The sequence below is a fragment of the Chenopodium quinoa genome, unplaced genomic scaffold, assembly GCF_001683475.1.
Source record: "Chenopodium quinoa cultivar QQ74 unplaced genomic scaffold, ASM168347v1, whole genome shotgun sequence".
NCBI lineage: Eukaryota > Viridiplantae > Streptophyta > Magnoliopsida > Caryophyllales > Amaranthaceae > Chenopodium > Chenopodium quinoa.
The window spans coordinates 370,970-389,070 of record NW_018743575.1 but is presented as its reverse complement, the minus strand read 5'-3'; the positions used below and the strand labels follow the sequence as shown (position 1 = coordinate 389,070).

Below are 18,101 nucleotides of genomic sequence, written 5' to 3'. Positions count from 1 at the left end.
TTGACAAGATTTGTATTTTCTATGAATTAAATTTCTATGTTTTGTTTGATTAGCTTTATGTAAATCTCATGTATTATAACAGCTTTAACTACAACTTTCCCAAACTTTGGAGGGCAATAATATAATTTCAGCAAAAAATAAATATGGGAACTTTGAGTGACCAAAAAGTGGCGGGGAGAATAGTTAATTTCCCATGTTTTGTAGGAATTTCAATTTCCAAAAAAAATTTCACTTTCTACATTTTCTTTTAAATGATAACCAAACAACTATCCATAAACTCATTTTCCATGAATATGTAATTCTCCTATTATTAAAGTGCAACCAAACAACATCTTAATCTTTTTGTTTGTACTCTATACGATGTAATAGTTAACCGAGTATCCCTATAACATTGATCGAATAACGCTTACACTAATGAAGAAACCCATGCAACACTAATTGAGTAACCCTTTAAGTAACCCCTATAACACTGATCAAGTAACCCTTACAAAACTAATGAAGTAATCCCATGATGATTGGCCATGTGGACTTTTAATGAAAATTTGGATATAGGGCATCTATTCCTTTTATTAAATAAAAACTCTGGATACATGAGCATTTTTATATATAATGACATGAAACTTTAGAGAAGTGTTAGAGCTATTTTAATTTACATAGCAAAGGTAAAAACCATTAGTGTATTATGATATTTTTAGAAAGATTGATGGGATCATTTCTGATATTAATCCCATCAGATCCCATCAATATTTTAGGAAGGATTAATGAGATCTTTGATATATATTAATCCCATCAGATCCCATTAATCTTTCCAAAATTATAATAAATAGTTCGTATAAACTTAATTTGAGATGCAAAATCAAGTTGTGATTGAGTACCAAAGCCAAGATTTGGAATGTTGAAGAGTTAAATTACCATACGCATGAAACTCATTGAGACAAAAAGAAAACAAATGAAAACGAAAGGTACACTTTAAATTATTGCCAATTTGACATGAATGCCAATTTTGTGGTTTTTCTGATTACTTGTACTGAAAAGTAAAAAGGTGACGCATGTGATGATCATTTCTCATCTGCCCTTTCACGGCGAATTAACAAATTACGTAAAACTATATATACTGTATGTCTGAGAAAGTCTGAGACTGAAAAAAAAAAGGCATTTTTCTGAGGCCAATAAAATAATATTTCAGCTGGTATAGTTATAATAACATTGTTCTAAAGTTCTTTAACTTCTTGTTAGTTGATAATTAGTTCAGAAAGTTTTATGTTGTTTTATATGGGCGTAATGATATGAAATGTTTATGTTGATCAGGTGTAAGTAGTATTGACCATTGGGGCAGGGTAATACTATCAGTATTATATTGGTGAAAATGGAGGATGAGCGCGAAGTTCCCCTATTGAAGAAGGTGTATTATGAGGATTGTCCTGGATGTAAGATTGAAAAGCGAAAAGATACTGATGATAGCATACCCTGGAAATTACTGGCTAGCATTTGGATCATTGTGCTGTGCAATGGTATGAGTTGACTATTAGAATGAATTGATTTCCCGGCTTTCTTTTTCAATTGATTATGTTATATGTACAATGAGGTTGTTGTTGATTAGGGAGAGAATGTAGAATCAGGAGTTTAATGGAAATGTTGAATATTTGTTGTTGGTGCAACGAACACCTTAGCTAAACTCTAGTAACTTGAGCATTAGAGCAGTGTGTATTTGTGATTGTTCTGAGTCTAATTTTTTGAAGTTTGACAAAGACACATTCCAACATCATGCTAACATGCTTCACAACAAAAGAAAAAAGGAAAAAAAAAGTGCAGTTCGGCTTGGATTAGCCGGGTTGAATCCACTCTAGTGGAATAATCCTATGCCTATGGACTAAGGTCAGACCAAGCCAACACAGCAGCATTGCAGGGGGTGTGTGAGAGGGCGTTGATGGCTGTGGTGGTGAGCTGAGTGGCGTCGGAGGTGTTAGGGGTTAATGGTGGTGGTACAGTGTCTGTATAAGTGTATTGGTAGTTGAGACTTGGAAGAGTTATTTTATTAATTCTACTCAGTAAAGCTAATAGAAATTACCCTTGTTTAAAACCAAACATTTAGCTAGCCTTAGGTACTAATATTTGCATTTTCTCTATGATTGAATACGTGAAGCTCATAAGTTGCAATTTGCAATTTTCTAAATGATTGAATAATGGAAAGTTCTTGTCATTCTCTACACTAATAGTATGATAGAACTCAGGAATAATAACACGCAATCGTTTTTCTTATATTCCTTGCTGGCTTGTTCCATGCTATTTGCTTGGCACCAATTGTCTTGTCTCAAATATTTTATTACAGAAAAATCTGTTCTGATCGTTTCCCTGTATCTTTTATGTGCAGCTCTGCCAATTTCATCACTCTTTCCATTCCTTTACTTCATGGTAAGAAATGAATGTTGCTAAATTTGATGTTTTTTGTACCAAGATTAACAGAACCATGAGTTCACAATCTAATAGCATGCTAATCTGTGAAGCACTACTCTGCTAAGTCTGAAAATATGATTAAAATTGTTAGTCAATAGAAGAAAGCACTACAATAGATATAATGAGGAATTCTATTCCGGAGCATGGCTCCGTTGCATCTTAAGCTTCTCATAAGGCTGGAAGACTGTTTTAGGCTTTCAGCTAGAAAGTATACTGTGTTAAAGGCTACAAGGTGGAACAAGATAAATGTTAGCCTCTGATATTACCCATTGCAGCTTGGTTTTGTAGCCTTGCTAGGAACGCGTTGGAAAGATAGTGACGAATTTCTTTTCCCTTTGCCAAAAATTAATTAAGACCAAAAAAAAAAAATCTGTCCATATGTTGTAATGTGAAGATCATTTGATAGCAGAATGTTTACCAAGAAGCGTCCCCATTTACAGATATTGAAAAAGAAATTATGCTTTGTTCATAATGTAGCATTGGAGGTATAAATAGCTAATAAATTAATTTGTTTCGTTCAGTCCTCATTGTTTTCTTCTAGTGACTGAAAGAGTGAAATATATAAAGCCGATTTTTAAATTCACTTGGAGCAGTATTTTTGTCTGAAGAGTGTGATATTGTGGTCTCTAGCATTATTGTTCTGTATGTAAATAACTATATATATGTTCGTGCAGATTAGAGATTTCCATATAGCTGAGCAAGAGGAAGATGTGGGATATTATGCAGGTTTTGTTGGTGAGAGTTCTTTTTCTTTTTCTTTTGCATACTTGTTTTTATTTATTTATTTATTTATTTTTTTCTATTTTCATAAGAAGGTAAAGAATTGATCCTTTATGGTGTCTTTTTTTATGTTAAAGGATCTGCTTTCATGTTTGGACGGGCATTGACTTCTGTCATTTGGGGGAAACTTGCTGATCGATATGGTCGGAAGCCTATTATCATTATAGGAACAATAGCTGTGTTAGTAACCAATTACTTCCACTTCTACCCCATTTCTAATTCAGCTTTCTTTTCCCAAATTCAATAACAGTGCAAGTCGTTAGTTAATGTTGTGGTCATTGTCACATTTCAGGGTGATTTTCAACACTATGTTTGGTCTGAGTGTAAATTTTTGGATGGCAGTTTCAACAAGATTTCTTTTAGGAAGTTTGTGTGGATTACTTGGGCCTGCTAAGGTAAGGCTTGCTGTTTTGCATATAGCTCTTTCAATGACTTACTCCGTACTTGACTGTGTATTGTGTATCTAGTATTAGGAATTTTTTTTCCTTTCTCAAATGTTAATCACTTCCTGTTCTTTTAACAAGGTAAGTTAGTTTTTCCTTATGAGCAGGCTTATGTATCAGAGGTTTGTCGGGAAGAACATCAGGCTGTAGGCATGTCCATGGTAAGCTTCTTCAGCCAATTCCTGCACCAACTAAGTCTGGTATAATAGTAAGTAGTTTAGGAACAAATCTGTTATACATTTTACTTTGTACAGATTACTACAGCCTGGGGTATAGGATTGATTATTGGGCCGGCACTTGGAGGTTTACTTTCCCAGGTAAGCTGTCATCTCTCTGTGTATTGTTGAATCACAGATGTTGCTCATGTTGATTTGTATAACTGCTTGATTTGAGCAACACTCCGATGTGTATTACATTTCTTTAGATTTTTCTATTGGAAAGAGCACTAATCATGGTGCGAAGATAACTAGAAGTTGGAATATGATCACTTTAGTAAATGAACCAGAGTCAATATCAAAAGACTAGTCCTGTTTATAACTACTAACAGTCCTTGTATAGATATGGGAACGGCTTAGTGTTAACCTACCCTTACCCTTATCCTCCCTAGTTCATAGTTTGCATGGTGTACTTCTTAAGGTACTTAGCTTTCATTTTGCACTAAATTCTTCTCTTGTTAAGAATTTTAAATCCCCTTGTTTATGCAAATAAGCTATCAATCTAAGACATTTTCTTAATTCTTCAGCCTGCAGAAAAATACCCTCAGATGTTTTCGCCAGAGTCATTGTTTGGAAGGTCAGTTTTCACATGCCTGGGGCTAATGGCTTTGAATAAAGGTGTTCATGATCCTCCCTGAATCTGGTTCAATCAGATGTTATAACAATGCAAATTTGTATGTTTTGCTGCAGATTTCCATACTTTTTGCCCTGCCTTATCACGTCTGCATTTGCAGCAGTAATCACAGTTGGTTCGTTTTGGCTTCCGGTTAGTCCCTTTATCTGATTTTCTCTAAAACCTTTGTTATTTACTCCTACTATTATCTTTGAAGTATAGCTAGAGAAATTATAATGATTTCTCAAGTGTGACCTTAACCCTTAAATCCATGATATGTAAATTTCTTCAATTTTCATATATTTATTCTCACTAGTTTAACTTGAATTGGTAGGTTAAAGTTTGTTATGCATACAAAATTATTCAGTTCAAAGTTCAGCTTTCACAATAGACATAACAAATTGAGTTAACTAGTAGTGTCGCTGCACAGGAGTCATTACACATGCACAAATCAAAGAATTTATCAGGAGATGATTCGTATGAAGCTTTGGAAGCTGCAAGCAACTGCGCAGATGAGAAGAGCAGTGGGAAAGAAATTGAAGGACAAGCTGACGTATCTACGAAAAGCTTATTCAGAAATTGGCCTCTGATGTCCTCTATTATTGTGTATTGTATTTTCTCACTGCATGATATGGCTTACACTGAGGTAAGCATTACTCATCTTTCTCCTAATATTAATCTTGCTCACAAAAATTTAGCAATTACTTGCAAATTTCCTTTTATTTGACAGCATTCTAGGAAGTCTTCAACTTCAAATAAATTTGAAGTACAATGTATATCCCAAGTCAGAAACCTTGCTTTCCCTCAATATAATATCTGGATTATTTATTTCATTTTCTATTTTGTACAAGAAGACATGTTAAATTACCTCAAATGCTAACATCATCATAGAAGTATTATAATATATGAGGGCCACAACGATTAATTCATAAACACGAACTTATAAGTTGTTTAGGGTTTATTCTGTTGAATTCTTTGTGATGCATGTATAATCTCTATACCAACTTTAGTATAACATCTATTATTTGCAAGCTATATCTGTATAGGATTAGTTGTCCAATTTTGTAGATATGAACTATCTTTGTTGACTTGTTGTAATCTTTATTTTTCAGTTTTGGATTAGTTGTCTTGACTATAAACATCCTCATTTCTATAGATATTCTCATTATGGGCAGTAAGCCCAAGAAAACTCGGAGGATTGAGCTTTTCTTCTGAAGATGTAGGTGTTGTTCTTTCTATTACAGGTATAGAGAAACCATTCATTGCTTTTGAATTTTCACCTTATTGTACTTTCAAACGCTTAAACTCATAAGTAGGGCCTAGGGGCAAATCTTATATGTATATTAATTGTTATGGTATATTGTTCAGTTTTCTTAGCTTGCTTTGTAATATAGGCAAGAGGTTGAAGTTCCAGTTTTTTTTTTTTCATCATTTTCCAGGATCCGACACTGCTCATAGTGTTCAATCTATTTTTTGTTTGCCAAACTGTTATTTATGAAGATATACTTAGTACACTATTTGTCTGATTTTTATAGCATCTAAGTACGTAAAGTCATCTATAGTTTACAAATGAAGAGTTAACTTTTAAGAGTGTAATATTCTACTTCTTATAGTTTATGTACTGGCCAATATACAAGTATAAATGAATGACTTCAATATTGTTTTTGCTTCAGTAGATTGCACTAACCTTAATTTCTTTTATTATTCATTATTCCTGTCTCCTTGCAAAGGTTTTGGGATGATGGTTTTTCAGCTCATCTTATATCCATACATGAACAAATTCTTAGGACCTGTCATGTTTGCTCGAATTTGTGGGGTATGCTTTTTTGAACCTTGTGATTATTCATGCTTGTTTTCCATGACCAATGCGAGTATGATAGCATTACCTTCTTCTTCTTCTTGCAGGCGTTGTCAATACCTCTGTTACAAAGTTATCCTTTCCTTGCATTGTTGTCGGGGCTAAGCCTTAGCATCTTTTTAAACTCTGCCTCTATTATCAAGAATTGTTTATCAGTAAGTATAGCCAACAAACATTGTTTCACTTATTTATTCAAGCAACATATGGTATCTTTAATCCGCTATGCAATTTAAATTTCTCTAATAATTAATAGGGAACAAGAAGAAAACTTAAGTTTTAGTATGAGTAATAGTTGAAGATATATGTTCCTCTTTGGTAGTTTCTTAATTCTATTCTATTTCGTAATCTATGATCAGGTATGCATCATCACCAGCACATTTATTCTGCAAAACCGAGCTGTGGTATTGTACCTTGACCTTCTTGACTGTTCCTCATGCACAGTTATATTACCTGAATAATTTCGATCTCTATGCACTTGAGATGAATATTTTGTAAATTAAAACAGGAGCAAGATCAACGTGGAGCTGCTAATGGCCTTTCTATGACTGCCATGTCTATTTTTAAAGCAATTGGTCCAGCTTGTGGTGGTGCATTGTAAGTTCTTTTGTTTCTTAGTTTGTTTACTGCAGCATGCACCACACCCCTTTCCAGTGCTTATACTACCCTGTACTGTCTTTCATTCTCGAGACTCCACATCGCAGTTAGTCTTTTATTGGAAACTTTGATGAAAGGTGCGTGTCCTTAAGAGGCCTTGAGGATGAAAGAATGCTTGGAGTAGCTTCCTTTCAGTTCAGGTTTAAGACACTTGATTCTAGCAAATGCTCTTGCTTAAGAACTATGGCTAAAAATTATTTGTTAACTCGGCTCAGTTCATAATAAGAATGCTTTAATCCTTTGATTATTATTGCATAATCCATGGGAGAAGCTGCGCGAGGTAAAATCTTTAAGTATGGTTCAGGAACAAATTTTATTCCTTCAATTAAATAACTACCACACTGGATCTTAGCTCAATGCCTTGTTCTAAAGGAGATTTTAAGGATATTCTTACAATTTAAAATAGAATTAAAATGTGGCATGTTATTTAGGAGATTTTTACACTAGGCTATTTAATTTGTAGTACACAACTGCAGCATCTTTTTAATTTAGCAGAAACCTTCATATTCAAGTGAGATTGTAATTGGATATGTAGAGCTAATCTAACATGTTTGTATGTCGTTGATAGCTCTGCATGGTGCTTCTTCTTATATCGTGTTTTTGTTTATGTAATCTCCAGGCTTTCATGGTCAGAGAAGCGTCAAGATGCTTCCTTCCTCCCAGGTACAGTCTACAGAATTATACGAATTATTTCTATATACGGAGTACTGCTCAGCTGTATGTGCATTTTTGTTATATTGTTGCTGCATTGAACATCGTGAATGTGTCACTCTTTTTCTATACAAGTGTTCTTTAAGCAGTGACTTACCTATGAAACACAAGATAGTTTCATTGCTGATTTTTTTTTTTTTTTTTCTTATGTCTTCCAAAGTTTGTTCCTAAAAAATCCTTATGATTTATTCAATTTTTGGCAAACCCTACGTACTACCTTACCCTGCAATATTTACACCTTTTCACTCACTCTCATTACATTTTTTCAGTTTTTCTTGCACCTGTCCAACTCTTAATTCACTCTCTATTCACCCTTCCATACACACACTCACCAAATCAACGGTCTTTCTCCAGCAGCCTTAATTTGAGTGCAAATAGCAACCGTAGATAACTTTTAAGAAACGGGGTAGTATCTTGTAACGTCCCAACATAATAATGAGGCCTATTCACTGGGATTTGCTGCATTTCAAACAGAACATTAAAAAAAAAAAAAAAAAAAAAAGAATTTGCTGGATTTCAAACAGAATGTTGATGTCGATATTAATTTAAAAAGCTTTTTCCATTTAATGATTATAAGTGGTAAAAGGCTAAAAGAGCTTTTGATGCCTATATAGTGTACTTTATAATCTCTTTTTCTCTTACAATTCCAACATCATATTTTGCATATTCTTATTATTATATACTACGTACTTTGTAGTTTCAAGCTTTATTCATACATAATTACCGCCTTTCCTAATCAATGTGTAGAGTTGTAACAAAAAGATTACTTTGGGACGGAGGGAGTGGTTAAGATATCTAGTTGGTTAGTTGCTCTAGTTTTGTATTGTAAACTAAGCTAACTCACGTTCTGAATGGCATTATGCAGGCACACACATGGTCTTCTTCCTCCTCAATGTGGTAGAACTCGTAGGTGTGGTGTTAACGTTCAAACCTCTCCTAGTTGAACGTAAAGACTAAACACCACAAAGTTACAAACTCTGTCTAAGGAGATAGGAGTAGAAATGGAGGAGAGTATGAGAATTGTTCTCGTGGCCGGCCTGTACGTGCTGCACTCGAGGTCTATTTTATGATGTGGTTTGAACTTAAGCTGTTGTGATGCAGGGGTGGATTCAATATGCATATAGAACAATATTGTCGATCTCGAGCGCTTCAGTGTTGTGCAAGCTCCTCCTCCTCATGTGCTCTGGAGATCAGAGCCATTGTCATTGCTATTCTTTCCTTGATGCTTTAATAAAAGTAACAGTAGTATAGAATTAGTCAAGTCTGCCCATGAATTGGCCAATATTGAGCTAGAAGTAATCTGTTACTAAGTTTTATGTGTTGATTATGCTTTCTATATTGGCAAAAAAATATTTAAAGTTTTAGGTCTGGCTGTGATTGAGAAGGCTTGGAAATGCTACTTGATCAATGAGTTGTTTGAATTGTACATTGTAGCAACTTGTTACAAATAAAAAGTTGAAATTCAAGGGGCGATATTGTATTTTTGCAAATTTCACTTGTGGATTTTTTCTTTGGCCATTATTATCTCATTATCTCAAGGCGACTATACGCTTTTGCATAATTGATTAATTAGTGTCCTTTTAGAGCATTAACAAGATGTGCCAAAAAATGCTCATAGCAAAAGTATTGGGCAAAAAGCAAAATAAAGTTATTATTCCACCAATGAGCAATTTGAGAAATGCTCATGAACAACCAAAAATGCTCATAGGATGAGCAAAAAGATTGATGAATAGTAAAATGTGGGCCTGCATTAAGGACACACTGTCAGGTTTTTTTTTAAACCCCCCCCCCCAAATAACGTGTTTTGGGATGCACTTAAAAATTTAGCCATCAAAACACGTCGTCTGGATGGTGAGAAAGCCAAAAAAAAAAAAAAAAAGTGGATTACTAATTAAATCCATTGTTTAAGAAAATTGATTTGGGGATTTTTACCCCGCCACGTGGCCTAGTGAGAGTGTGACACGTGTCACCCTAAAAGGAGTCCAAATGGACTCACTTGGATTTGACACGTGGCATACAGATACTCATCGGGGAATGACGGTTTTCGGGACCCAATTCCCAAGAAAGTCGCAAAGCGGTGCAGCCCACCAAATTTAGGTCAGAATGACCTGGATAAGGCCACATTTACCAATGACCCTATAAATAGAGAGATTTACCCCATTTTGGGGACACATTCATTTATTACATCACAATCAATTCTCTTACAACAGAGAAAACACCTGATCTTGGGATCTGAGAAGATCTACTTTTACTTTCCGCTTTTTACTCCGAACACGTACTAACTTGTTCGTCGGAACTCCGAACAACCGGAGCTTCCGTTTGTTTGCAGGTATAGCCAGCGAGGACCTAGTCTTGGTGACGTAACTCTCCCGCTGGACGCATAAAAAACCCCAAACATTTGGCGTCGTCTGTGGGGAGAGTACCTCTAAGATGGTTTGTCAAGAGACTATACCGCCTCCTAAGGACAAACGTCCAGAAGCAGAGGTCCACTAGGATCATGATACAGATTCTGATCTAGAGGTCGAAGTATACACGGCCAAAGATGGATCCCTTAAAACCAGATGCATCCGTTCCAAGGACAACAGGGAACGGGGCGTTAATCAGGCGGGTCAGAGAAAGTCAACCGGCCAGCCCCAGGCGGCAGGATAGGCTGCTCACATCACCCGAGAAAAGTTCATGAATTCATGACGAGCTTCAAGAAGGAGATGAAGGACCTGATCTCCAACAAAGCGGTTGGACCCAGTAAGGGTTAGTTGGCAAAGAGGCCCTCCCACTCTGATAAGGCCAAGTCGGTGAAAGACAGGCAGCCCACTCCCCATCCCAATACAAAGGAGGGGGGCAGGCCTTTTATCTATTGGTCCAAGTTCCGCTTCCCAGACCAGGGAAAGAGGAAGCCCATCCGGTATACTTAGCCGAATGACAGCAAGAAGATTTACTCTGATGCTCGATATATCATTGAGCAAAAGAGAAACAAGCAACTGTCTGACTTGGCTTCAACGTCGACTATGCCAGACAGCTTCAGAAATACCTCGATGAAGTATTCCCAATCTGTACATGAGAACATGTCAGGCGGCCCGTCTGTCCATACAGGTCCTCAAATGATAGGCTTGGTCCCGGATGTGCCCCAACAACCATACAGGACGTTCGCCCAACCATATCAGCAACCTGCCCTCTTCGGGGGTCAGGAGGCATATCAAGTCCAGCCATTAGACTGTCAGCTCTGTCGGCTAAAACTTGGTGAACAACCTTCTGCGTTCTCCAAGAAAATAACTGAGGCGGCACATCCGACCAAGGTTAAGAATGTATTGGTTGGAGCCTATGACGGCACCACCAACCCTGAAGACCACATGATGGCCTACACCAACCTTATGTATTTACAGGGGTTGGATAATGCCGCATGGTGTCCAGCCACCTTAAAGGGCATTGCCTAACAGTGGTTCGGTAACCTTCCGCCTGGGTGCATAAACAATTTCAGGATGCTTGCGTTCTTGTTTGCCTCTAACTTCTCCATGAATATACCCACCAAAAAGACAAGTCTTGACTTGGGCGTGGTACAACAGGGAGACAGGGAGGGGCTCCGTTCTTATGTTAGGTGTTTCAATCTGGTGAGAATCCAAATCCAAGGACTGTCTGACGATGTTTCATATACAGACTTCTTCAAGGGTCTGAAAGACGGGTCAACTTTTAAGTTTGACCTCGTCCGGAAGAGAATCGCCACTCTTCAAGAGGCACTGATGGAGGTAGAAGCTTATATAAAAGCGACCGAACTCTGCTCCACCAGCAAGCAGTCGGACTCAAAGAAGTCTGACAAACAAAAAGGGAGTCTGCAGGATCAGCCGGCTCAAAAAGCTGAAGAGAGAAAGAAAAGAAAAGAAGTTTGGGCGGTTAAGGACTCTGATCAGCTGTTCAAAAAGAAAAAGAAAGAGTTTAAACCGCACGTCCCTAAGTACGAGTTTAACAAGGACTGCTACTCCATCCTCATGGAGATAAAAGACCAGGTGACTATTGAGAAGCCCGCAGCTATGAAAGGTCCGGCCAAAAACCGGAGCAAAAACAAGTTTTGCCATTTCCATGAGGTTATTGGCCATGACACGAACGACTGCTATAGCCTCAAACGGTTGATGGATAGATTGGCTGATAAGGGGGTGCTGAAGTCCTACATCCTCAAGTCCAAGGTGACCCTACAGACGGATCCCAAGCAGCCGTCAAAAAAGTCAGCAAAGGCTGATAGTGGTTCGGACATTAATTCGGACATGATCTGCACCATTGCAGGCGACTTTGCCTATGGGGGCCCAACTATCAGAGGCACCAAGGACCATGTCAGACAGATGGACGTCAGCTTGGTTGATGAAGGCCGAACGTCTGCCGACACCTTTCCTAAGGTCATCATTTCCAAAAAGGACCGCGGCGAAGTCTACTGGCCGCATGATGACCCCATTATCATTGAATGTAAGGTGGCCAATCAAAAGGTTATTCGGATCCTTATTGACACAGGCAACTCGGACATTATCAGTTGGTGTTGTCTGTCCAAGCTGAAGTACAAGCCAGGCAGCATGCATAAGGTCTCACACCCCTTGGTTGGTTTTGGGGGTGGAGTTGTGCACCCAGTCGGCCACATTGATCTGCCCATCCGGCTAAGAGAGAGGGGGAAAGGGTGTAATATGGTCATTCAGTTCTTGGTCGTAGAAGAGCTGGCCGCCTATAACATGGTAATAGGCCGTCCGACTCTAAACGAATCTAAGGTAGTCATTATTCCATCCCTCATGCTGCTGAAGTTTGAAAGAGATGATGGCTTTGTTGGCTCCCTAAATGGGGACAAGAAGACGACCCAAGAGTGCTATCTCTTGGACGTCAAGCCCACAACAGTTGGCCAAGGAGTAGGGATGTCAATGGGGCAGGGTGGGGCGGATGTTGGCCTTCCCATCCCCATCCCCATCTAAAATTTTCATCCCCATCCCCATCCCCTCGGCAAGTCTAAAATTCATCCCCATCCCCGCCCCGGCGGGTACAATTCCAAAACCATCCCCGCCCCAACCCCCACTTAGATATCCACCCCCACCTAATCCCCACATAAGACCCGCCAAATCCCCGCCTCCCAAATACAAAATCCTTCATAATTGATAAAGATTGCAAAAAGAAAAAAATTATTGTTAATATTACACATTTTTTTGTTTATAATTTAAGTGTATTACAAAGTATTATATTTACTATTTTATTTTACATAATTTTTTTTATAAAATAGTATAAAAGTATATAATTTTGTTTTTAAAAATATATGGATGTGGGGATGGGGCGGGTACGAAGTGGGGTAGGTGGGGATGGGGCGGGTACGAAGTGGGGCGGGTACAACCTAAAATCCACCCCCGCCCCATCACCCATGGCGGGTATGGTTTTTATCCCCATCCCCGCCCCATCACCCGCCAAACCAAGACCCATCCCCGCCCCGTTGGGGCGGGGATGGGGCGGGTCTCCTATTTAACCCGTCCCACTAACATCCTTACCAGGGAGTGGAGCCAATAGACCTTGACAATGTCAAGGAACCTGAGTTTGCCCTACCAGCAGGCGTCAAGAAGAGAAAGGCCGACCAATTGTGTGACTGTTAAGAAAGAAAAGCAATAGCAATCACTACCAGGGAACGGTCAAATAACCTCCGTCCCCAGCCGGCTGGTGAACACATTGACATCGCTCTGGATGATACACGTCCGGAGTGAACTGTATAGGTTAGGACGGTTGCTTTTGCAAAATTGGGGGCAAACTTGCACAATCTGCTGAAGGACTTTAAGGACATTTTTGCCTTTGAAGTGGAAGAGATGCTAAGCATCACCCCGGATCTCGCTGTCCACAAGCTCGCCGTGGATAAAAAAAAAGCCTATTAGGCAAAAGACAAGAAATCACGGCGAGGAGAGAAGTCAGGCGGCAACCGCCGAAGTAAAGAAGTTGTTAGACGCCAGGTTCATTCGGCAATGTCACTTCCCAGATTGGGTTGTAAATGTTGTTCTTGTGAAGAAGCCGAATAGTACCTGGCATATGTGTGTTGATTACACTGATCTGAATATGGCATGTCCGAAGGACAGTTATCCTCTTCCAAAGATTGACAGTCTGGTCGACTCTACAGCCGAATATGACTTGATGAGTTTCATGGACGCCTATTCAGGCTTTCATCAGATACCCTTGTGGAAGAAAGATCAAGAGAAGAAGGCATTCGTCACTGATCAGGGGTTATTCTGTTATACTGTGATGCCGTTTGGCTTGAAACATGCGTCTGCTACTTTCCAACGAATGATTAATACGGTCTTCATTAATCAAATCGGAAGAAACATAGAGGCGTACATTGATGACATGATAGTCAAATCCAAGCTACAGACGGACCATCTTGCTGACCTCCGAGAAACCTTCACCACACTCAGGCGGCACAAGGTCATCTCAATCCAAAGAAGTGTGTCTTTGGTGTTGAGTTTGGGAAGTTTCTCGGATTTTTGATTGATCAAAGGGGGATAGAGGCCAATCCAGAGAAAATACAGGCGGTCATTGATATGAAGTCACCCTGCACTGTAAGGGAAGTTCATAAGCTAACCGGTTGTCTGGCGGCATTGGGGAGATTCCTCAACCGGTCAGGTGACAAGTGCCTCTATTTCTTTCAAGCGATCAGGAAGAAGACCATGTTTGAATGGGGGGATGATGTTGAGGCAGCCTTTCAAAAGTTGAAAGAACATTTACACTCTTTGTCAAGGCTTGTTAGCCCTCTGCCCAAGAAGACGCTTTACATGTACTTAGTTGTCTCAGATCATGCCCTCAGTGCTGTCCTCCTTGCTGAGAGAGACGACATCCAGCTCCCGGTCTATTTCATTAGCCATGTTCTTCAAAATGCTGAACTCCAGTATCCCACGGTCGAGAAATTTGGCCTTGCTCTTTTCATGGCAGTTAAGAAGTTGAAGCCATACTTCTTGGCTTATCCGGAGGTCGTCTACTCAGACTAACCTCTCAAGCGGCCAATGACAACCTTAGAGTCATCCGGTAGGATACTCAAATGGGCTATTGAAATGCAAAGTCTTGAAATCTCTTTTGAACTAAGGAAGGCAGTGAAGGGTCAGGTGTTCGCCGACTTCATTGTTGAAATGATAAGGCCCGTTGAATTGGAAAATCTTGATCAGGTTTGGAAGGTGTATGTAGACGGGAGCTCTACCATGAACGGTTGTGGTGCAGGGATAATATGTCAGTCTTCTAAGGGGGACAAATATGAATATGCACTGCAATTCAAGTTCCAAGCCTCAAACAATGAGGCTGAATATGAATACCTTCAGCAAGTTACTAATCTATGAGCGATAAGAAGGTCAAGATGGGATATGTTCTTCTTATGCTTTGTACCTATGACAGTCTTTGCTATGAAGTTGAATATGTGATTATTGTAATTATAGAGTTTTTTTTTATGAAAAAGTAAGACTTTTAACAAGTATTTTACAAGTATGCAAAATGAATTTTCAAATATATTTTCAAAATAAAGTTTTGTATTCCTTGTTTTTAAATAAAGGTTTAGATTGAAAACTTTCATAAATCTTTAATATATTTAATTAAATATTTTGATTTATGTCCATACCTTATAGTGTTTCAACGATTTCTCCTAATGAAAGTATTTTAAATTTTACGAATGACTCATAAAAATATTTTACGAGTTCTCACTACTTTTGTAAACAAATCATTTTAAAACCTAAGTTCTTTTGGATGTTTGAAACTTGCTGATTTTCCTTACTTTGATTGATGATTGTTGATAAAGTGTTAATATAGTTGATTTAATGAGTTAATGTGTCGATCGAGTTACAGGGACGTAACTCCTTTTAAGGGGGGTAGAGGACGATAGAGTTTCGCGAGTTTGCTTTTCGAGTTACTTTGGAGTAATTTTGAGTCTTTCTTGAGTTAGTTATGATCTTGAGTCTGGTTAGGATATGCATGAGTCTAAGAATTTAAAATCGATTTCTTTATTATTTTACTAAGTTTCAGGACGAAACTTCTTTTAAGGGGAGTAGACTGTAATACCCCGTATTTATGAAACATATTTTCTAATTAATTAATTAATTAATATTTTCTAAAAAGGGTATCTTAGTAATTTATTTTACTATTTGAATTTTGGAGCCAAAATGATATTTGAATTTTGGCGCCAAATACATTTTAAAAATCAATAATTATTTTGGGTTTTGGATAAGATTTATTACCCTTTTTTTTAAAAAAAAAAAAGGAAAAAAAAATCGGATTATTTATATATTTCGGATATTTTAATTAAAGCAAAAACTATATTTTATTATTTAATTAATAAGGTCCGAAATTCCTAATTATTGAATAAGATTTTCGGATTTTCCTAGTGTGGAAAATTTGATTTTCTAGGTTAATTTATTTAGTGAATAATTGGTATCTTTTTAATTAATTATTTTATACAATAAATATTATTTACACGATTATTTTTATTTCCTTAAATCTAGCAAAATAACTCCCTAAAATATACTAATAGGATCTGAAAATTTGAGCTATGGATGCTCAATATTTTCGGCCCTCATGGTCAAATTTTGGGTGATTTGTTTTGGAAAATTGTATTTTTAATTATCTCCTTAAAATCTCTTATTTTCCTTAATTTTATTTCTCCATCTCCTAAATATTTGATCATCTTATTTTCCTACCTTATATCTTCCTTGATTATTCCCCAAGTAATCTCTTTTGCCATATTATTTTTCATGACGACACACTTTCCTTAATTCTATTATTCTTAATCACCTTAATATCAAAACTTTCCTTATTTCTTTCATTCTCTTCTCCAAATAATTCCTTAATTCTTTTTACCATAATTCTTCCTATATTCTCCTACTATAATTCTTGCATGAGCTAGCCTATAAATACCCCCTCATACCTCTCATATTCTTCACACCAAAAACTCAATTCTCTTCTTCTCTTTTACTCTTCTTTTCCCTCAACCTTTTCCTACTTTTCTTCTCCTCTTTACTAAAAGAAAATCTGCTCGTATATCTTTAGAGCCAATTTTCGGATACTTCTGGTCAGTTTTGGGGTTTTTATATTCCACAAAAAATTGTTCCTATTGAAAAATCCTTGAGGTTAGGCTCAACCCAATTCGGAGCTATATCGAAGGATTTATGACCTTTGCAAGTTTTACCTATTCTTTTCAACGCAAATTCAATTCTCTTTAATCCTATTCCTTTATTTTCTTCGTGGTTAGTTTTCTAAAATATAAATACCTATTTCAAAGGTATAATTTTATATTAAAGTATTATTTTTAAAAGAGTTTTTAAAGTCCATGAACATTAGATTTGGGTTTATGCCTAAAGATGTTGTGATAACCTTATGGTTATGTTAATTGCAAAGTGTATTCGTGATTGAACTTTGATAGTGTGAGGTGTTGATTGATATTCGGAATCAAGGTACGTTTAGGTGGCTAGATACCTTCAAAAGTGATTGGTTTTAATAGCATGTTTTATATGATTTTATTGGTGATTGAATTAAATTGATTTGAATCATGATTTATGAAATAAAGTATGTTTGAAGGTATTGATTTTAATATTTGTTTTAATAAATGTATTTTTGAAGGATTGATTTTAATATCATGTTTTGAATGGTTTGAAATTATTTATTATGTTTAAAGGAATTTGGTTTTAAAAAAAAAAATGGTATGTTGGATTGTTTTAAAGAGTTTTTAAAAAAGGTTTTTCAAAGGAAGAGTTATTGTAGATTTAATTCTCAAGTATTTATTAAAGGTTGATTTTGAAAGCACGTTGAATTAAAAGGAGTTTTGAGTTAACCTATTGTAAAGGTTGATTTTATTCAAAAAGGAATTTTATTGAATTATTTATTAAACCTTTACAAGCATGTTGTAAGTAATTCCACTATGCGGATTTGGTTGATAAGACTTTGGACTTTGTATGACTGAGTCTTTCCTCAAGAATAGCCTTGCAATATAAGGAGACTAGCTTGGGGGGTGTGCACACTTGGGTGAGGAATTGGTTTTAAAAAGAGGAATTAGTTTTATTGAATTGATTATTGAAATATTGAATTATTGGAATTGGTTTATAAATCGTTTCATCAAATTATTGAATTATTGAGAATTGGTTTTGAAACATGAGTATTGGAATTCATTGGATTAATTATTGGAATTGGTTTTAAAAGCATGTTTGCAAATAAATTGAATTTACTTATCTTGCTCTTATCGTACTTAGCATATTTTGCTAATCCGTATTTCCTATTTTTTTTGGTTCTCCCTGTTTACCGTAATGGTAAGCAGTGTTGATTATTTTCAGGTGGAGTCATGAATGAGCATATGGGAGTCCCGAGATTTGCTTCATCTAGTTTAGGAATGTTGGTCTTGTCTTTATTTTGAG

General features: G+C 37.0%; 1 protein-coding gene across 2 annotated transcripts; it reads left to right on the top strand.

The window, feature by feature from the left end:
* The first annotated feature begins 697 nt into the window (after positions 1–697).
* LOC110682659 (protein ZINC INDUCED FACILITATOR-LIKE 1-like) lies at positions 698–9,203 on the top strand. 2 transcript variants are annotated; one of them, XM_021858993.1, is made up of 18 exons: positions 698–962; positions 1,309–1,511; positions 2,372–2,412; positions 3,129–3,189; positions 3,312–3,414; positions 3,527–3,629; positions 3,785–3,838; positions 3,932–3,994; positions 4,420–4,469; positions 4,583–4,658; positions 4,936–5,151; positions 5,662–5,749; positions 6,236–6,321; positions 6,411–6,518; positions 6,720–6,764; positions 6,869–6,957; positions 7,637–7,680; positions 8,594–9,203. In XM_021858993.1, the coding sequence occupies exons 2-18, from the start codon at positions 1,367–1,369 to the stop codon at positions 8,683–8,685; spliced, it is 1,464 nt and encodes a 487-aa protein (XP_021714685.1). In that variant the 5' UTR covers positions 698–962; positions 1,309–1,366; the 3' UTR covers positions 8,686–9,203. The 2 variants fall into 2 exon arrangements, with proteins under 2 accessions (XP_021714685.1, XP_021714684.1); XM_021858992.1 differs by lacking the exon at positions 698–962 and adding an exon at positions 1,084–1,189.
* The last annotated feature ends 8,898 nt before the right edge of the window (positions 9,204–18,101 follow it).